Raw genomic sequence first — 19,266 nt, 5'->3', positions numbered from 1 at the left:
CAAGTCCTTGTGGCTTCTATTCTACAAACCCTTCCTTGGCCTCTGGCACCCCTGAGGCCTTACTGAACTCTCTTCATTTTTGAGTAAGATCACCGAGACTCTGCCAAAACATTCAGCATAACACCTAGAAGCTGGAAGTTGTCAGACTTAAATATGTTGCAGAAATTGTCCTGACTGAGGATCGTTGCTGAGTGATGGAAGTTGGCCACATACCTGCACTGCTACTGACTGAGGCTCACTCCAGACAGTCCTGAGGGAGTGATGGTAGCTTTGGAAGCAACCAGGACAGACAGTGGCAGGTACATCAGACCCCCAAGATGAAGGGGATAAGTCCCTAACTTTGTTGTGCATGATTGTAATTCAGGAACTCACGCTCAATTTGTCATCACCAGAGACCACCCAAATACCCCCCTTTCCCCCCGGCTACTACTTTTCTTATTACAATCCTCCTGCCAATATGGCCTACAGCCCTGTCCATAAACAGACAACCTGGTATTTGATTGTAACAAGACGCATATCCTCTGATTGTATCCTTTAACCAAGGACTCCAGATTGCTCTGTACCAAATGGCTTGTTTTTCCCATTATATAATGCTCCACCAACTCTGAGGTATCTCAATCAGCAAATATTTATTTCCCCATCATTGGTATAAATACTGAATTTCACCCCAAAAGGACCCAACAGAAATACAGATATTCACTGATAATTCCCCATTAAAATCCTGATTTGTTCCGTGTGTCAGCTAGGAAAAAAAAAAAATCATATTTTCACCAAGCTAAAGAAAGAGAAAAAAAAATTTGGTAAAATACCTTTAAAGCAGTTGCAATTTCTACATGAAGCTCATTATGAAAGGGGCAAACACTTTGGAAAGGCTGCATGCTATAGATCTGACTGAGACACCTAAGAAAGAAATAAGAGAAAAATGCAACCCAGGACAATTCAGAAGCAGAGGTATACCAGTGAACACTAATTAAAGTAAATGTGAGTTCCAACGGTTATCAAAAAGATCCATACCTCAATAAGAATTCCAAACGCCCAATGGCAATGCTGTTAGCAACAGGGAATATCTCCCTTAATTTCCTCAACTGCAAGAGACAGTGTTCAGCAAAGCTATTAAAACTTTCAGCCAAGTTCTCCTCCTGTAAAAAAATAAAATAAAATAAAAATAAAAGCAACCCAGTTGGTTTCCTGACGCACTGATACAGACAACAAAGAGTTAAGTTACTGAAGAACTGGAAATGCACTGTCCCAGTGTCTGAGAGAAAAACAGCAGAAACAAAAGAGCTGTGAGAAAATGGCACGGAAGAATGTGACAGAAGGATAAGAGGTGTAACAAAGCAGCTGGTGCTCAGAACAGAGGTGATGCATGGGGGCAGTGGCAACCTCTGGCTGCTGGTGCCACTGGTGCAGTGGCATCAGCAACTGATATTGTTCTGTGCCCTGTCCCACCCCCTGTCAGCACTTACGGTGCTGCCCTTAGGTACATTACTGAAGAAAAACTGGTAGCACAACCCTGAGAAAAAGGCTATTTAAGAGTATTTTCGAGTTTAGTACTCCCCAAAAAAGGCTTGAAGCCATGAGCAAACAATACTTCTTCTTTGATTCCTTCTGTTTTCAGAGCTGGTTAACTGTTTATCTGCAGTCAGGCAGGAGGCAGGGCAGGGTTAGGGTTAGAGACTAATTGGTTCAGAGAGGCGTAAACTTTCGTAGACAACAACATACTTATTTTTTCAGAGAAATGAATTGCATGACATTTCTTTGTAAAATAAACAATTACGTGATTTCATCATCAGTCACTCCTCCTCAGGAAAAACAACCTGCAGGAAAATGACATTTGGCTAATAGCACTGGTCAAAACTAGGTTAAAAAAAAGTGTATTTTGTAGACCTACGATCTTTACTTATATTGAGCTTGGTGCAGGACAGCGGTGAGACACGCCTCCATGTTTTTCCTCTTTCGTGCTTAATGTTAACAAATTTCTCTTTTCTAAATTGCGTTCAGATGGAAAATTTCTGCAACTGATATACTCACCTGCTCTCTCTGAAGAACAGCAGGATCCCATTGTTCCTCAATGTGTTTTAAGAGCTCCAGAAGGTAAGAATAGTCCATGTTCCATTTCTGATGGAGTTTGCTACATGTCTGCCATTGCCTTAGTGTTACACAAAGAGAAACAAATTTATTAGCAACTCAATTTCCTTCACCTTGTCAACATTTATTTTTCTTTTTTAGCCCCATATCTACATCTCTGATAGAATCATAATGTCCAGAAGTGGGAAATATTAACTATATCCCTCCTACTTGCTAATGTCTTTCTGTATGTTTACTGATTAATTGTTCAGCCCAGTCCAATTTTTAATATTTCAAGAAACAAGATCTTTGCCCACCTCCTTACAGCAGGTATCAGCAACATACAGCCCATGGAACCACCAGATCCAGCCAGCAGAACTGGGGGGCTTTACCTGTGCCACCCAGCAGCTGGGGAGAAGGCATCACCTTTCCCACAAGCAGGCAGCAAACAAGTGGCAGCAGCAGCAGGGTCAGAAGCACCAGCCCACCTTGCACCAGAGCCACCCACTGTGCAAAGCCACTCTGATTACAAGTCAACTACATGTCCCCAGACAGGGAATGACTAGCCAATACTGCAGCAAAATGCCTGGGGGTTACAGTAGACCATAAGCCACCAGTGTATTCTTGTTGCGAAAAGGCCAACTGTATACTGGTTCGTATCAACAGGAGTGTCATTTGTAGATCAAGGGAAGTGATTCTTCCACTCTATTCAGCACTGGTGAGGATTCACCTGGAGAACTGTTTAGGGCCCTACACTTCAAGAAGGATATGGACATACTGGAGAGAGTCCAGCAAGGTGCGACAAAAATTGATTAGATGCTTGGGAATCATAGCGTATAGGAAAGGCTGAAAGACCTGGGGTTAATTAGTCTGAAAATAAGACTAAGGGGGCTCTTCAGTCTTCAAATACCTGAAGAGCAATGACAGAGATGGTGGAGATTGGCTTTTTCTATGGCCATAGGGGATAGGACTGGGAACAAGGACCTCGAGCTGCAGCAAAGGAAATGCAGGTCAGAGATCAGAAGGAAGTTTTTGATTATGAGGGTGGTCACACATTGGAACAGACTACATAGAAAAGTTGTGGAATCCACATCCTTGGAAATTTTTAACAACAGGCTGGATAGACCCTTGACTGGGATGGTTTAGTCAGGGAAGATCCTGTCTTGAGCAGGGGACTGGACTAAATGACCTCATGAGGTCTACTCCACTACCACTTTCCTATGATGATGTATGACTTTAGGGAAAAGAGTTTTTCACCTGATTATAAATTGAACACTCCCGATAAAGACCTTCAACTGCTAATGCCCTTATAAAACCTCACAATAGAATCAAATAACCAAGGAAAGGACCCAAAGGGTTAAATTGACTAAAATAATTTCTGACTTGGTATTTTTATTGCCTGAACAAGAATACTACAAGCACAAAGTCAACTACCAATTACATGGTAAATTAGCTCTGCACATACTGCATTTACTTGCATGCCACATGCCCCTGAATGAGGCACAAACCTTTTTTTGAGAAGGCAGAATTATGATTTTTTTTTTTTTATACAAGAATCTTACCAATCACAGCATGGGCTCATCATGGCTGAATGCTCCCAACTACGTGCAGGAGGGACAGAGTCCTCCACTCAGTGTCATTAAACCTCTCACAGCTACTGCTTAATCAGCAGCAGCTTTTGGCAAGAGAAGCAGAACTCCTGGCAGTCATTCCAACCTCTCCATGCCTCCATTCTGGTGTGGAAATAAGTTTCCTCATTTAAGAAATACACCCCAATTTTGGATGGCTAGTTTTCCTAAAACTAGAGGGGGGAAGGATGTTTGTGGTATGTGAGTCAATATGGTAAGCCAAGTACATTTTTACAGCTCTTTTTGAAGAAAAATAAAGGCAGACTTGGAATCAACCTCGTAAAATACGAGGAATTAGATTGATGGACCATACTCACACCACAGCATTCTGAAAAGGTGAAAGGTCTGTCTGTGTTCGATGGTGAGAAATCACAGTAAAAGCAAATTTGCTCACTTCTCCTTTCCAGTTGTAATAATCAGGCTGTAAAAATAATTTAACCATGTGAGTGGCAGCTTTAACAAGTTTCAAGACCTCTTGAGATGGCTTTCATTAATACTTTAAAGCAAAGACAGTGGTCTCTCATGGTTGGATTTTTACATATTACTTTTTGTAATCTAAATTCCATTAAGAAGTTCAAGCAATGACTTACAGTATACCTGTGCATAAAAGACAAAACGTCTAGTTTAGGCAGTTTCCAAAAAATCCCATTCCCCCTTCCTGGGTATCATTAAGTTAATCTCATTCAACCTGTTTCTACAAGGGACAAAAGTGTGTGGCCACCTCTGATGCAGGCACTCCAGGTGCTTCTTAAATTGGCCATCAGGAGACAGTTATCTACATGGAGTGGCTCTCCTCTTTCCTTAGAACATAAGAGAAGTAATGTTGTGATGTGTAAACCAATGTATCTTCAGACTAGCACTTCCTGGCCGTACAGAGCACACAAGCTGTGCTGCATGGACCCAAGCCAAAATGTTTTGCCCTAGTCATTAAAATAAATAAATAAATAAATAAATAAATAAAATCCACACAAAGCGAGTGGATGTTTGTATTTCACAGTCACCAGAGCACCTTTATCTACGAGCCAATCAGTTCACCTTTGCATGTACAGAGCGAATACTGTGTTTTGATCATTCTTGAACATTCTTTTACATGTAATGATATCACTTAATGTATTATATTTTTTTCCGGATTTGGTAATCATTAGGTTTTGTCCCCATTATCCATTACTTCCCTTGTTTTATGGAAAGTAATTTGTGACACAGTATTGCTACGCAAGTTCTTCTAAAATTTAATTCTAACAATTCCATAAGTAACAGACCCCTGCCTCGTGACTGATTTGTATTACTGTATCTACTCAAATCCAAGCCAAGATATTCTTCCCCTATTTAACATGGAGAAAAAAGCCCCTTATCTGGGTTCAAGTGCTGGGTGGTGGAGGGTGGGGGCAGGCAGCTGTTGCAGCTCTGACTGTGGCTCTGACTTGAGGTCAGAGCCATAGCTGCTGCATGCCCCCCAGCCGTCTCTGCTCTCCCATCTGCTGCCCACACCCTCTCCCCCTACCACTCCCTACCCACTGGCAGGGCTCCAGTCCCAATCCCACCCAGGGCAGGGAGAATGTGGTTGCTTTGGTTCCGTGGCCTGGCCACAGCTCTGTGTTCTGGGTGGGAACAGAACTAAAGCCATACCACAGTCAGAGCTGAAGCCAGACCGTAAGCAACAGTGGCAGGGAAGGGATGGGCAGAGGCAGGAGGGAGCTGGGAGTACAGGCAGTAGTGGGGGCCAGGCACCAAGAAGGGAGCAGGTGCCAGGACGTGCAGGCACTGGGGGAGTGGGGGGATGGAACAGGCAGCAGGAATTTGGGCAAATATAGTATTATGGCAAGGTTTATTTTAATGGGTTCTTTTTTTTCTACATAAGTTTATTTACTACACATAAAACATGTTAACTTAGAAAAATCCTTTGAAAAGTTATGCCATCTGGCATTCCTTTAAGAATTATAATGGAGATATCTTGACAAAATGTAATAGCTTAAGTATAACTAGATAATGAAAGAATAGCAGGTAAAATGGGAATTAGTTAAGAAGCACAGATGGTTCTGCTCTAATCAGTGCTCAAATAGCAATGCAAACAAAAGGACTCTCAAGCATTAAATAATTGGGTATTTACCTCTCTCTGTCGATGCTCATATTGCAGCAGCTGTCTCAGTAGCATTTCATGCATTATTAAGCTTGATGTCCTCTTGCATAATAATGTATCTCTCTGTAACAGAAACATCATTCAGCAATAACACATTTAATCTATTTTAATACTCATCTGATGAAGTCTTGGTTTGGCTTAATAAAGTACAGGTTCGTTAGGAAGCAAAAAGAAAGCCTGTAAGGAAGACAAATCTCAACATTGCCAAATTTGGTACAAATTCATTATTATTTTATGTTCCTCTAACTGCCTTTTCCAGCAAACTTGCTAGACATCCATAAAAAACTGCACTGCTCTACACCAGCCAGACAGGAGTGGCCCACATGTGACTGCAGGTTTGACTGGTTGAAAGGCCAGGTAGCAAGGGGCAAATCAGATTTTTTGAAGACTGTGCCTCCCTTGCATGTCTCAAGCAAGCAGTGCTCATACACAGCCCTTAGCTATTACCACTTAATGATATTAGACAAATTATGTGAGTCCAGTGAGATGTCTCCCCGATTTAAAAAAAAAAGCACACAGAGCTCCTCAGGGCAGTCAGTATGCCTTTTCCCACAATGTTGCCCTGGACTAACTTGGAACAGGATGGCCCAAGAATTATAATACACTAACCAAAAACTGCAAGAAGCATTCACTTTCTAAAAGGCTAGGATTTCTGTGGGTGATATCTTTTATTGAACCAACCACATGTAACACCAAGTGTATTGCAATATGTTTGAATGCAATACATCTAAAGAAGAACGTATTACATTCAAAAGCTTGCCCAAGTTTATCCCAACCATACAGGAAATAATCACTACCAAATTCATCATCTAAATTTCTACAGTAATACAACATGCTAAAGCAAAGGGTTTGACACACCAATTCCAGCAGAAAAGGTTATTCAGCACTTTTAAAGATAAGACCCCATGCTGTTAAAAATGATATTAAATGTCCTTAGTTTTGAGTAAGTGTGTGTGTTTAAAGCCGTAAAATACTTAATGAAATATACAATACCAAGAATTTCAAACTAGCACTCAAGCACAATTCCCCCTTGGTTTTTATACATCAGTTCTTACCTGAGTTATAACCAGTTTGAGAATGAGGTGACAATCTCCTTGCACTCGAGATGAACTAGATCTTGGTTCCAATTTAAACCATTTATCTAGACCACCAACAGGAATCCCCTATAAATCAAAATATGCCAAGGAAAAAAAAATGTGATTTAACAGGAACCCATTATGAGCCTGATAGATACCATCAGCAGAAAAAAAAACCAGATCCTAACAGCAGAGTTCACAAGGCAGAATTGTTTCTTCCAGAACAGTCCTTTTCCAAGCTTTTCTCATGTACCTTGAAAACAAATTTTTTCTTCAAAATGTCCATAAATAACATGACACCATGATTTTTATTTTTATTATTAATGTGCATCTTTAAATTTTATAGATTTCATAGACATTAGGGCTGGAAGGGACCTTGCAAGATCAGCGAGTCCAGCAGGCCCAAGGGGCAGGAAGTCAGCTAGGATCAAAGGATCCCAGCAAGATAAGTGTCCAAAGGTTTCTTAAAAGAGTCCAGAGTAGGTGCTTGTAACACCTCTGGGGGGAGTCTGTTCCAGGCCTTGGGGGCTTGGACAGTAAAGAAAATTTTCCTTATGTCCAGCCTGAAATGGTTTTGGAGGAGTTTGTGACCATTAGACCTTGTCATCCCTTGGGGTGCTCTGGTAAACAGGTGTTCCTCCAGGTCCTGATGCATACCCCTTAGTACTTAAAGACATCTGCAAAAGCATTAACCAAATTTATTTTGCCATCAGTATTTAAATTGCTCTCTCCCAGTTTTCCACCAATCCTTTCCAAAACAAATATACTGATAAGCTCTGCCCTAATGGATCAGGCGGCACAACACAAGTATATTCAATAAAACTGCTTTATAGTCTGTAATAAAACACAACTGTTTTGCTGTACTTATGCTGTACTATGATATACTGATAGGATGCTTTGCACTAGGGAGAATTTAGACCTTTTTTTCTAATATTAGAGTCATGATCCAATGATTGTGTGCGCGCGCATTGGCACTGCAGAATTATTTCCCGACACATGGAGCTTTCTTTGCACGGTGCAACTCTCAGCTGCAGAGAGAAAACCCTGGTGCAAAGGAGTTCCCACCACCCGTAAGTAAATTTGTTTCCCACTATTGGCTGTTTCTAAATTATTCCCACGTGGTGGCTAGCGATTGGCTTGCTAGTCGTATAAGAGGTTTGAGCAGTTTCCGCCCAAGTGATAGAGGACTCCACAACCATCTCGTGGGGACTCTGAGCACGCGGCAGAGTAATAGAAACTTTGTGTGTGTCTCAGAGGAGTTCGGCGGCCTGATCAACCACCAACCTCTTCCCGTCTTGTTCGTTAAATTCTTAAGACGTATCTACGGTTTTGCGCGCTTGTCAAGGGTATCCAGAGCTCTGTCGTGTTTGTCTAGCAAACTCCGTCCGTGTGTCTTCAGTGGAGCCTAGCAAACTCCACTTGTGTTTGTCTGTAACTGCAACTCAAAAAAGTTTTTCCTGCCTGCACCGCGACCACCTACGGTGTAAGTAAAACAATCTTTAATTAACCGCTACGAGTCCGTGCCTAATTCTAGTCCGTCATGCAAAAGTACCCGCCCTACCATTGTGGGCTCCCGAAAGCCTCGGACCGCTCCTGGCCCGCACAATTAGAATTTAAGGGAGCTACAAGAACGATTAAAGGACTGGAAAATGTGCCTTTTAGTTGAAGACTGTAAGAGCTCAACCTCTTTATTTTATCAAATGGTAAGGTAGGTGGTCACTTGAGCACAATCTACCAACAGATATTTGGTAACAGAGGGCTCTTCTAGCGGACGTAGGTCTGACACAATCCGGAATCTGAAGGTAGACAAATTTAGACTAGAAATAATGCATAATTTCTTTTTTTAACACAGGTTAAATCATTGGAATAACTTACCCAAGGCTGTGCTGGATTCTCCATCACTGGCAATTTTTAGATTATGATTGTGAAACTTTTTTGAGACAGATGCTACAGTTCACACAAGAATAAGTTCAGAAAAGAATAGTCACAATGGCCCCTCATGGCCTAAAATGTACAAATCCCTTGTTTTAAAAAGTATCAATCAAATTTTATTCACAATTGAATAAAACTGAAAAGGATGGAGAGCTACTGGTTCTATTCACTAATTTATCATCTCAGCCACATGTGCATGATAATTCCTCAATAAACTTTGCAGGTGATTCTAAATATTCCGCTCAAATGACAGGCATCATTTCACACATGAAATTATACATATAACTCAGACAGAAACTGCTATTGATTTACATTAACAGAGATGTTAAGGCAGCCCAGGAAGTCATCTGCATTGTCCTCAGAAGCTCCAGCTGTTCCATTAGCCCTGGCTGATTTCACAATCTGTTTAAAATACCTAGTGAAAAGAGTAAATGGTTACAATTAAACTTTTGTTTGATTCATTACTAATCAATAGCTGACACAAAGGAAGACATGACATGCTGTCTGCTCTATGGGACTTATCATCCAAATAAATCTCACAGAAAACACTGACCTGTGTTGTTCACTTCATCTCTAGTGATGCAAATACTCTACTGCCAATAAAGATTTTTTCAACAAGACTTTAGAGTCATATTCAGAGCTCAAAAAACAGACTGCGGAGAACGGTCATAATTTCATAGACAAACGGTATTCCAGCAGTTTGTGACTGGTAGACCTTGTCTTCCCTTGGAGTGCCCTGGTGAACAGATGTTCACCCAGTTCCTGATGCACACCCCTTACATACTTATAGGCTGCCACCAAGTCACCCCTGAGCCTTTGCTTCTCCAGGCTGAAGAGTCCCCTGCCTCTCAGCCTCTCCTCTTGACCTCGAATCATGCACATGGCTCTCCTCTGAGCTCTCTCATGCACATGGCTTTCCTCTGGGCTCTCTCTTAGAAGACTGCTTAGAAAACCTGGCTGAATTTTTTCCATGTGTACCACAGAACATAGCAAGAGTCAGGTGAATACAGAATCAAAAGTGATGAGACAGAAGGTATAATAGTTCCCTACTATAATGTGTTTTAAAGATTTTCTCAATAGAAGCATGAGTTTCCATTCCATTCTACAGTACCTGCCCATTCCCTTAAAGCCAGATACTTCATTCAGTTTCTTACAAGCTTCTGCTACTGATACATCATCATCATGGTCCCTGAAATAAAGAAGAGAAAGTGCGTGTCAGTTTTACCCACCTAGGAAGCTGCTCTACCGTTGCCTTGGAAACATGCATTTCTATGCTTCACTAGCGAAAGTAACTGTCTTGCATGTCCACTGAAATGACTAGTGTCCCTTACGAAAGGGGAGAAATGTAGCCATACTAAAACTGTACCAGATATCCAGGTGCAGCTGGTCCATGGAAGTGTTGTCTATTTCACTGCAAAAAAAGAAGAGCTCATGTTCAGTTACAGAAAGAAAAAGCACCATTTTCAATTTTTTTCCAACTGTTACAATTTCTCTGTACAGCCCTGTGGACACAGTTCCTGCAGGTATAACGCCTGCTCACCCCACAGCCTATTGTGCGATGCCTCCTAGGCTTCTTAAGTATTCCTAAAGGCCCCTCAGCATCTCTCAGATATAAAGCACTCTCTACCCTACAATCTCAGCCATAATTCCCCAAAGCCACTATAAAATTGGCTTTTTTATAGCTGAAACATTAAGTTAAGCAATAACCAACAGAACAGCAGAGTTGGCCACAAAATATTATGTCATTATTGCTCAGAACGGCTTCAAAATAACACAAATGTTCTACTGTCCTTGTAATGCAGGAAGCGTTCGCTAGACGCCAAAACTGAGACAGTAAAATCAAAAAATGGAAGTTTAATGCACTGAAGTGCAGGTGACAAAATGAAAAGGTGAGCACCTGCTTTGGAGAAAAAAATATTTATTTGGGACAGGATGAGAACAGTGTCACATTCTCTGGTAAGACCTGTCCTTCCTCAAGGAAGTAAGACTTTATCAATAAAAACAGGAAAGTAATTCCTCTTGATGAAGGCTCATCATATTAAAGTTGGGGAAAAGAATGGAAAAAAAATTCTCTGTGCCTGGGAGACCTCCTGATCCTTCACTGACTTACTTAACAGATGTTAACTGGTATACTATAAGGAATAATTCTGCATTCTCTAAAGGAGAAACTAGCTGGCACTTCTAAGAGCTGGACAAGGCCTAGTTCAGAGTAAGGTATCTGCACACTACATAACATACTTACAAAAGAAAGTTCTCATTCCAAACTGGGTTTAGGGTATTGTTCTTGACTTTTGTGACTTGGATATACTTTGCTGGGAGTGCATCTTTTACACTAGACCACTTTTCCATCTTCTCCTTTTTTCTTCTGAAACTAAATTTTCTTTCTTTCTTTTCTTCTGGTTCTTTTGTGTACTGTTGTCCTATCAGGATTCCTAGCATGCAATAAGGATCACTGAAACCTGTCCAAACAGCAAAGAAGAGGAGTCACTTGTTGCTTTGGCATCATCTCGTTGCACTATGAGAGACAAAGGTCAGATGTACGTTTCATGCTAACTCCTGCAGTGCAGCAGCACATTTACATAGAAACTTTCCTATATTAAAATTAAAAAGGATAATATAAAGCCTGTACAGTGAAAGAAAAGTCAGGAAATACAGCATTAGGGAGGAAAGGAATACTATCACCGATTCTAATGCCACCATAAAGTCAGATCTCTTAGCCCATGTTACTGCTCCTTCATACCACTCCACTGGTGTAAACAAGTCCTAAAACCCAGCACATATACAGCTTACAACGTTCCTGGCATGAAAATCCTTGGCTAGCACAAGGCCAGTCAAGACTATTCCTGCTCTTTAATGACCTCCCCCATCCAAGTCCTTTTCTAGTCCAAGAAATGTGCCAGACCTGGAGGGGGATGGCCAGAAAACACTGGTCTCTGTCCTTCCAGTCATACAACGGCATCCGTTCCCAATACAAAGATGAGTCTTTCAGTAAATGGGGAAGTCACTGGTGAGTCTGTAGATGACTGAGGAGGCCAGTCCAAGATCTACAAGTTTGACTGCAGACATGGCAAACAGTTCCAGGAGGAAGGAGTAGATCCTGGTGATATCAGGTCACAGCTCTTTCCCTTTTTTTCTCTTGTCTATCTGCCTCCATAGTGAAGCGAGTTTGCGATCAATGCCTTGTCATACATCACAGTGTCATTTGGGACAATTCCATACTTAAGTCTCCCAGATATTGATGTTAATATCACACTACTTCAGTCTCTTCTTCAATCTCTTTTCTTGCCCACCTCTAAAGTGGTGAGTTGGGAGTGTAGGACCTGTCAGGCATCCTTATGACATGTCCTGTTCAAAGGAGCTGGTGCTATATAAACATGGCTTCAATGCTGGTGGTGTTTGCTTGAGCCAGAACACTGCTGTTTATTCTGTTGTCCTTCCAGCTGACATGGAGGATTTTCTGAAGATGCTGCTAACAGTAACATTCCCAAGGTTTTAGGTGTTTCTGGTATGTTGTATAAGTTTTGTCCCCACATAACAGGGTGGGGATGACAACAGCCTGGTAGACAAGAAGGTGGTTTGGGTCCTGATGTCATGATCATAGAAGACAATTTCAGAGATATCAAAAGGCAGCACCAGCAGATTTTATACGCTGTGAATATCATCATCTATGTTCCTTTTTTGGGAAAGGTGGCTACCTAGGTATCAGAAATGCTCAACATTCTCCAAAGACTGTCTTCTAATTGGAATGTGTGGAACACCAGCTGGTTGGTTTGGGGTGAGTTGGTAAAAGATCTTGATTTTTGTGAGGTTGACAGCAAGTCCTAGCACTTCATATGCTTCACAGAAATAATCAGCAATGATCTGGAACTCTTCACTTGAGTGGGCACATACAACCCAATCATCAGTACATCAAAGACTAGTCATGGAGGCACTGGTTATCTTGATTTGGAACATAATTGGTTGATGTTAAAGAGATTTTTGTCCATACAGTACTCTATTAAAGGATTATGAAAGCTGTTCTCAAAAAATCAAGCGCTCACAGGTTTAGAAAAGACAGATTTGAAGTTACCTGTGCAACCTTAACTCTATCCACTGGTGCATATGCATAGATTTGCCCAATATTATACAGGGAAACTGTAGCAGAGCTGGAGATAGAACTCATCTCTTTTCCTAACCCCAATCCAGTGCTTTAACTGAAAAAGAAAATCCTCTTTCTTCTTGTAACCCTCTACTTTGTGCACTGTCCATCCTACAAAATGAATGAAGCAGGATATAATCATCAATCATAGTAGGAAGTATTAAACCTACATGAACAACCTTAACACTCCTGTCTTAATTTCTGAGTGCTTGACTTTGCAACCTGACCTTAACGTGTGGTTCTTTAATGGAGAGTGTTTTATTTTGTAACCAATTAAAACAATTTAACTAAGATATTCTACCACATGAAGCTGTACTATCTCTCTGGCATGGGTCATCAGTAAGCATGAACCAAAGAACCTTTAGATTCACAGCATGCACTGCTACAACACTGACTAAGGGAATGACTCACAGCAGTAGCAGGCTACTGCCATTTGTGTGGGCCACTTACTACCCACCAATTTTTCCAGTGGTTGGTCTGGCAGAACAAGTGTAAAATATGAAAGGGTGAGAAACAGGAGTAGCATCAGTGAGACATCAAGGAAATATGAAGTCCTTCTGGTGCTCTGCCATCAGAAAAAGGACATGGAAGAGGTCCTGTTTTACTCATGAGAAAGGATGTTGAGGGTGATGTAACTCTCAGAACAAGCGCTAGAGAAGAGTGTGTCTAATGAGATTCTTTTTCTCCATCAATCCTTAGTCACAGGATGTCTACAATTTAGTCCTCTGACATCTGTACAGGTCAATGTCCCATTAAAAGGTAAATCAAGAATTCCACATTTTGGGGTTCCTCATATATGCAGGGATTGAACCTAACTCAGAATATGACCGTTCTAAGCTGACCAATTGCTACCCAAAGATTCCACTGGGAAACAGGAATCTACAGAATCCTAGGGTCAGTTTATGTGGTCCTAAGCTTTCCCCTATCTTCACTTAACTGCAGAGTATATATTGATGGGAAACTCACCTAAGAGAAATTGGTATACCATAGCACCCCATCAAATCACAGCAGAAAGAATGCCCTTTGGGGGAGTTATAGGTGAATACAAGCTATAGTACTTTAAGTTGTGCCTGGGATAGTCTTAAGATTGGGATAACAATGTGTATATTGGGGAGTGGGGGAGGCCATCAATGCATATTGATAAAATTATAAACCCTGCCTCATAGAAGTCACAATCCAGTTTTCTTCTGTCTATCAAATCCTTCCACAGGATGAACTGATATGCTTAGTACAGACCATTAAAATCACTGAATTTTCCGTGAAGATTTCACCATTTGCTATATGATTAACATGTATAAAAACATTGTTAAACTAAAGATTTTCAAATGAAAAATATGGAAAGACATCATATATATATCAAAACAAACAGTAGAACTCACCATTGCTATCTTTGGCTAGAAGATTCTTTGCTTCCACAACTGTAACTTTTAAAGCATAACCCGGACCCTAAGAAAATACAGGAAAAATGTTTGATTTAGAAAAAAAATTAATATGCTAGCCCTTTATCTAGTCTGAGGGTGGCCAACCTGCAGCTCTGAAACCACATGCAGCTCTTCAGAAGTTAATACGCTTCTCCTTGAATCTTTGCACAAGCACACAGTGACCAGCTTCCATTTGGGGTCCCTCATAGACACAGGGTCTGAACTCAACTCAGAATCTAACCATTTGGAAGCTGGTCACCATGTGCTTGTGAAAAGATTCAAGGAGACGCATATTAACTTCTGAAGAGCCGCATGTGGCTCCAGAATCACAGGCTGGCCACCCCTGATCTCGTCACATTTCTATTTAGAGAGATAACCTCTTTTTTAAGCAGACAAATACACTACTGCCCCATATTATCCCAAAATAAACAATCAATACCCAATAATAGGTGAATGGACATCCTAAATGACTGCAAAAAGATATGGAGGCTCAGATGTTGGGTTCAGTATCTCCATGAAACTTACTGTTACTATCAGCATTATGATAAATATCAGAGCTTAATTTTGAAATAGAAAAGCACTAACCATGGAACCTCCCAAAACCACAAACAGCAAGGAAAATTAATTTTTTACAATTCCAACATACCCACTCTGGAAGTGAACAGAGGCTTGGCTGCTTTGCAGTGAAGAATGTAAAGAAAGCAAATAAATGTCTCTCCCCACCAAATCTTTCTGCCATGTGCCAGTAACACTTAAAAGAATTTAATTAAGCTCTTCAGTAAACTGAACCTTTACCAATTCCCTTATCTGGTCTGCTGCTCTGCTCCCTGCCCATTACTCCCAGACTGAGCTGAACCTCTACTTTCTCCTCCCCACCTTATCTGCCATTGTGATGCCTGTTCCCTCCCTGATCTGCTGTGCGCCACAGGGATGGCCACCCACTTCCCTAAGGCTTGCCAAAGCCCTGTCTCTGCAATTGCTCTGATCCCCTGACATGGCATTAAATATCCAGGATTCTCCACAAGTGGCCTACCTAGAGACACTCCACAAAAAAGCTCACCTGTCAACTTTCTCCAAAGATTCTCTCCAAAGCCATTTTCTGCAATAGCGGGTAAAAGCCCAAGTCACAGATCAGGACCACCACAACAAAAGGCAGGTCAAAATGCAGCTAGCTCCCAGCCCAGAAGAGCTGACTATACATCATTTTAATCAACATCATACCAATTGTATGCTACGTGCTTTACAGGACAAGAACTGAGAAGCTAAATAAGACTCCATGTACCATTCTCACTCCATTTAGCCAGACAGAGGATGAAATTTGAAAATCAGGCATTCTCTAAAGTGCATAGGGAACATAATGAGCAGGAAAGAGATTTGAATAACATGATGGCCATTTTCCATCTTTAGCTTCTAAGGATCTGCGACTCTCTTTTCATTTGGTTTTCCTTACTTCAGGATGTTATGGACAGTAATCTTCCTGATAACTGAGAGGGCAAGTTGTTGGTCACTAAAATTAGTACATAAATGCTGTTGTCTTGCGTAATCGATCTCACATAGCAGAAGTTTGTCTTACGGCACAGATGTGTACTAACTGCCCCTAAAGACAAGTGGGTAGGAACATAAAATTCTTCATGCCCACATCTCATTCTCCATAAGATCCCCTTGACATAAGAAAGCAGAATTCAAAAATTGTGGATTAAAGCTATCAAAATTGAAAAACAAAACTGAAAACCCTGTGCTAAATTGACACAAATAAGCCCATCATACTCCTAGAAGACTGAGGAATATATGTTTGTTACCTTTGCCTCCCTGATCCGCTGCAGAATAACCTCATGCTCATTCACACTCACTCCAAAGACCTAAAATATAAAACATAAATCAGTTATTTTATGCTATCAACTTACTTGCTGCTCTCCAGGGCCACTCTTTAATAACTGTATTGTATTATTCTATTTAATAAGAATAAAAATAACTTGAAAACCAGATGTGTAGTAGGGGAAGGGGGTACACACTACAAAAATCCCATCGTTTTAGTAAGCAGTGACTCTGCCACAGAATGTGAAGTGGGTTCCAGGGACCCACTACATAGCCTGGACATAAGGGGCAGCTTATGGCTTATTTTCTGATTTACTGCTAATATGACAAGAAGGTCAGAGGAAGTTCCAAGGAACTCAAGCAGGTTGCTACATGCCGCCTGTATCAATCACTGCATCTGTTCAGAAAAAATCTGATAATAAGTTGTGATGATCATCTCATGTCTTCCCCTAATTGTCCCATTAGCTGTTTGTACAACCCACACAAATCTGTTCTATGTGAAACTCTGAACTTGTTTGGATTCAAGAATCAAGCTGGAAATTTCACAAGAATGAGCTGTCTGATGAGAGCTCTAGTATCTTTTTTTAATTCTTGTTGGGAGAAATACCAAGTAAATGGCCTTTTTTTCCTCCATGGTATACCATTACTTCTGCTTCCAGGCAGTACAAAGCGCAAGGATAAGCAAGAAAGAAAAAAAATGCATTAGCTCTACCTTTAAACATACATGTGTAGAAACAGCCAAATTAGTTTTCCCCACACCATCAGATAGGCTTATTTTGGGCTCAGTTTGATAAAAAGAAGATAGTTTTATCACTCTCTCTGAATCACTTTTTCCATCCTTAGATAAAACCAGAATTTTAATGAATGTCCAAATATAGCTAGTTGGTTGCAGAGTCATACAATAAAAAGTACAGATAAACCAAAAAAAAAAACTTCCCACATTTTGTCATTTTTCCCCAATCCTCTCTGCAACAGAGTTAACATTAACCAACCCTTTATTAATATACTTGTACTGTATTCCAGAAAAAGCAATTCAGAGCATATCATTTTATAATTTTAGGAAGCAAGCACATAATCATTATATGAGATTTGATTACAATTTTAAAATAATGTTTAACGTTGAAAGACAAACACTAAAAGACATGTAAAGCTACTTACCACGATAGATCCTGGTGTATAGCAATTGTTAATAAAAACAGCAAAAAGACAGCAGACAATTTTAAACAAATAAACATTTACAAGACTTAAACTTAACACACAAGTACATATGAGGAAATGAAATCTGAACTAGCCACAATGAAAAGCAGGTTCTTAAGGTAACAGCTATCACAGCAGTAAAGGAAGGTGAAAATATAAAGTGACAAGCCTGAAGAAAAGAAACTAAGATTTACACATTAACCAGTCTGGTTAAATTTGCAAATATCCCAGACTGGGTCAGACCACAGGCCCACCTATTTCCAGTATCCTGTATCTTACAGAAGCCGAGAGTGAATGTTAAGTATTTATGCAAGACCCAGCCTGACTAATCTGTCACCAGCCCCTTTATATCCAGTTTCCAGCATTCAGAGGTCTTGGAAGTCCTAATTTGGAGTCTGCAGCCCTATCATGGTCAACAGCTACTGATGAACCCATCCTGCATGAATCTGTTCAGATCTTTACCATCAAAAAGAGGAGTGAACAGTTTTCACCCACAGTGGAAGACTATTAGGAGGTTTGATTTCTAGTATACCTGAAGCTGCTTCTGTACAAAGACTTTCAGCGCTGTGACTGGTTATGGAAGATGGAGGCATATGCACGTCTCTAAAGTTTATACCTCACTCAAAAAACCAACTGTAATAGGGCTTTACTATGCTCCTGCCTAGCCTGTAAAATTCATGGAAGAGTAGCCTAGCCTCCCTTCCACATGTAGCTTTCGCTAAAATGTGTTCTTAACGTGCCGGGGACCTTAGCCCAGTTGCTTGTCTACAGAACTCTCTGGAGTTAGCGACAGAAAATTACTCTCAGAACAATACACAACGCAAGAAAAAGCTGTTTTCAACAGTCGATTTCTAGGACCTAGCAGTGTTCTCTCGAGTCCTAGGAAAATGGGCCTGCACCTCTTTCTCTCTCTTCTCACAGAACTGAGATTTTCAGAAGCGGCAATGTTTTTCATTGAGTCAGGTTTCTCTCTGTGGTGGAGTTCTAGGAGTGGACCATCAATTGGAACACACCAGTGGTGCGGAATTACTATATTGACCCGAATACCAGAAAACTTTGAATTTAAGACAACCCTCTCCTGCCCCTGCCCTCGCCCCTTTACCTGCATGTAAGACAAGGGGCTTGCCCCCCCCGGGTTGAATGGATTTGAGTAACTGTGGCACATTTCCAGGTGGTAAATGTGGAATGCCATGTCCCACTCACTTCCATCTGTCCGTGGAGGACTACTCACAGAATCAGAAATAAATCCTGAAGAGTATTCTGCTGAAACAACTCCAGCTGCCCCAGAGGGAACACTGGACATAGACTAATTCTCAGAAAGACTAAAACTGTACCTACTGCTATGGACATTTGGAAGGAAAAGGGACTGTAAAATCCAAAATGTAAGTTTATCATAAGATTATTGAATTAAATATTATTAACAACAACTATTATCATTATTCAGTTATACTAAAATTGTCTCTGGTATTCAGAGAAACAGTGAACAACAACAACACAACATTAGGGTTTTTTTTAATTATAATTAGTATTTCAAGTCTAAGACTCTAAAAAATTATTTTAAATGTCCATGCCATATGAATTCTGAGGATTTTGGCAAGTGAACAGACAAATAAGTGGGGAGGTTGGCAACAAGTGCAAATGAATTGGTAGGTGACGAGCCAAGCTGGTGCGTGGATGAATATTCTAATGAATAAATGTCCACTGAACTGCGGAGAAATCATTAGAGTTCAGAGAAACAACGTATGTAGGAAACCAAAAGATGCAACCACTAATCTGAATTTTCTACTGAAGAACAAGAGACCAAGGCAAGTCATGGGAAACAAAAATAAGAAAAGGTGGTGGCAAACTGCAACCT

The 19,266-nt window shown here is 40.7% G+C and overlaps 1 protein-coding gene across 1 annotated transcript in view; it reads right to left on the bottom strand.

Moving 5' to 3' along the window:
• The window catches only part of BAIAP3 (BAI1 associated protein 3), a 71,643-nt gene that overhangs the window by 30,383 nt on the left and 21,994 nt on the right, over positions 1–19,266 (bottom strand). The window contains exons 6-17 of the mRNA XM_059716777.1: positions 16,199–16,258; positions 14,358–14,424; positions 11,083–11,299; positions 10,207–10,251; positions 9,952–10,029; positions 9,153–9,255; positions 6,888–6,995; positions 5,803–5,895; positions 4,013–4,116; positions 2,032–2,149; positions 1,015–1,139; positions 810–900 (exon numbers count right to left, since the gene is read on the bottom strand). Of these exons, the coding sequence (XP_059572760.1) occupies positions 810–900; positions 1,015–1,139; positions 2,032–2,149; positions 4,013–4,116; positions 5,803–5,895; positions 6,888–6,995; positions 9,153–9,255; positions 9,952–10,029; positions 10,207–10,251; positions 11,083–11,299; positions 14,358–14,424; positions 16,199–16,258 (1,209 nt within the window). The remainder of the gene's footprint in view (positions 1–809; positions 901–1,014; positions 1,140–2,031; positions 2,150–4,012; positions 4,117–5,802; positions 5,896–6,887; positions 6,996–9,152; positions 9,256–9,951; positions 10,030–10,206; positions 10,252–11,082; positions 11,300–14,357; positions 14,425–16,198; positions 16,259–19,266) is intronic.

Source organism: Alligator mississippiensis, chromosome 13 (genome assembly GCF_030867095.1).
Source record: "Alligator mississippiensis isolate rAllMis1 chromosome 13, rAllMis1, whole genome shotgun sequence".
In the NCBI taxonomy this organism is placed as follows: domain Eukaryota; kingdom Metazoa; phylum Chordata; order Crocodylia; family Alligatoridae; genus Alligator; species Alligator mississippiensis.
The sequence above is the reverse complement of the archived record's forward strand: the minus strand, read 5'-3'. Positions and strand labels throughout refer to the sequence as shown.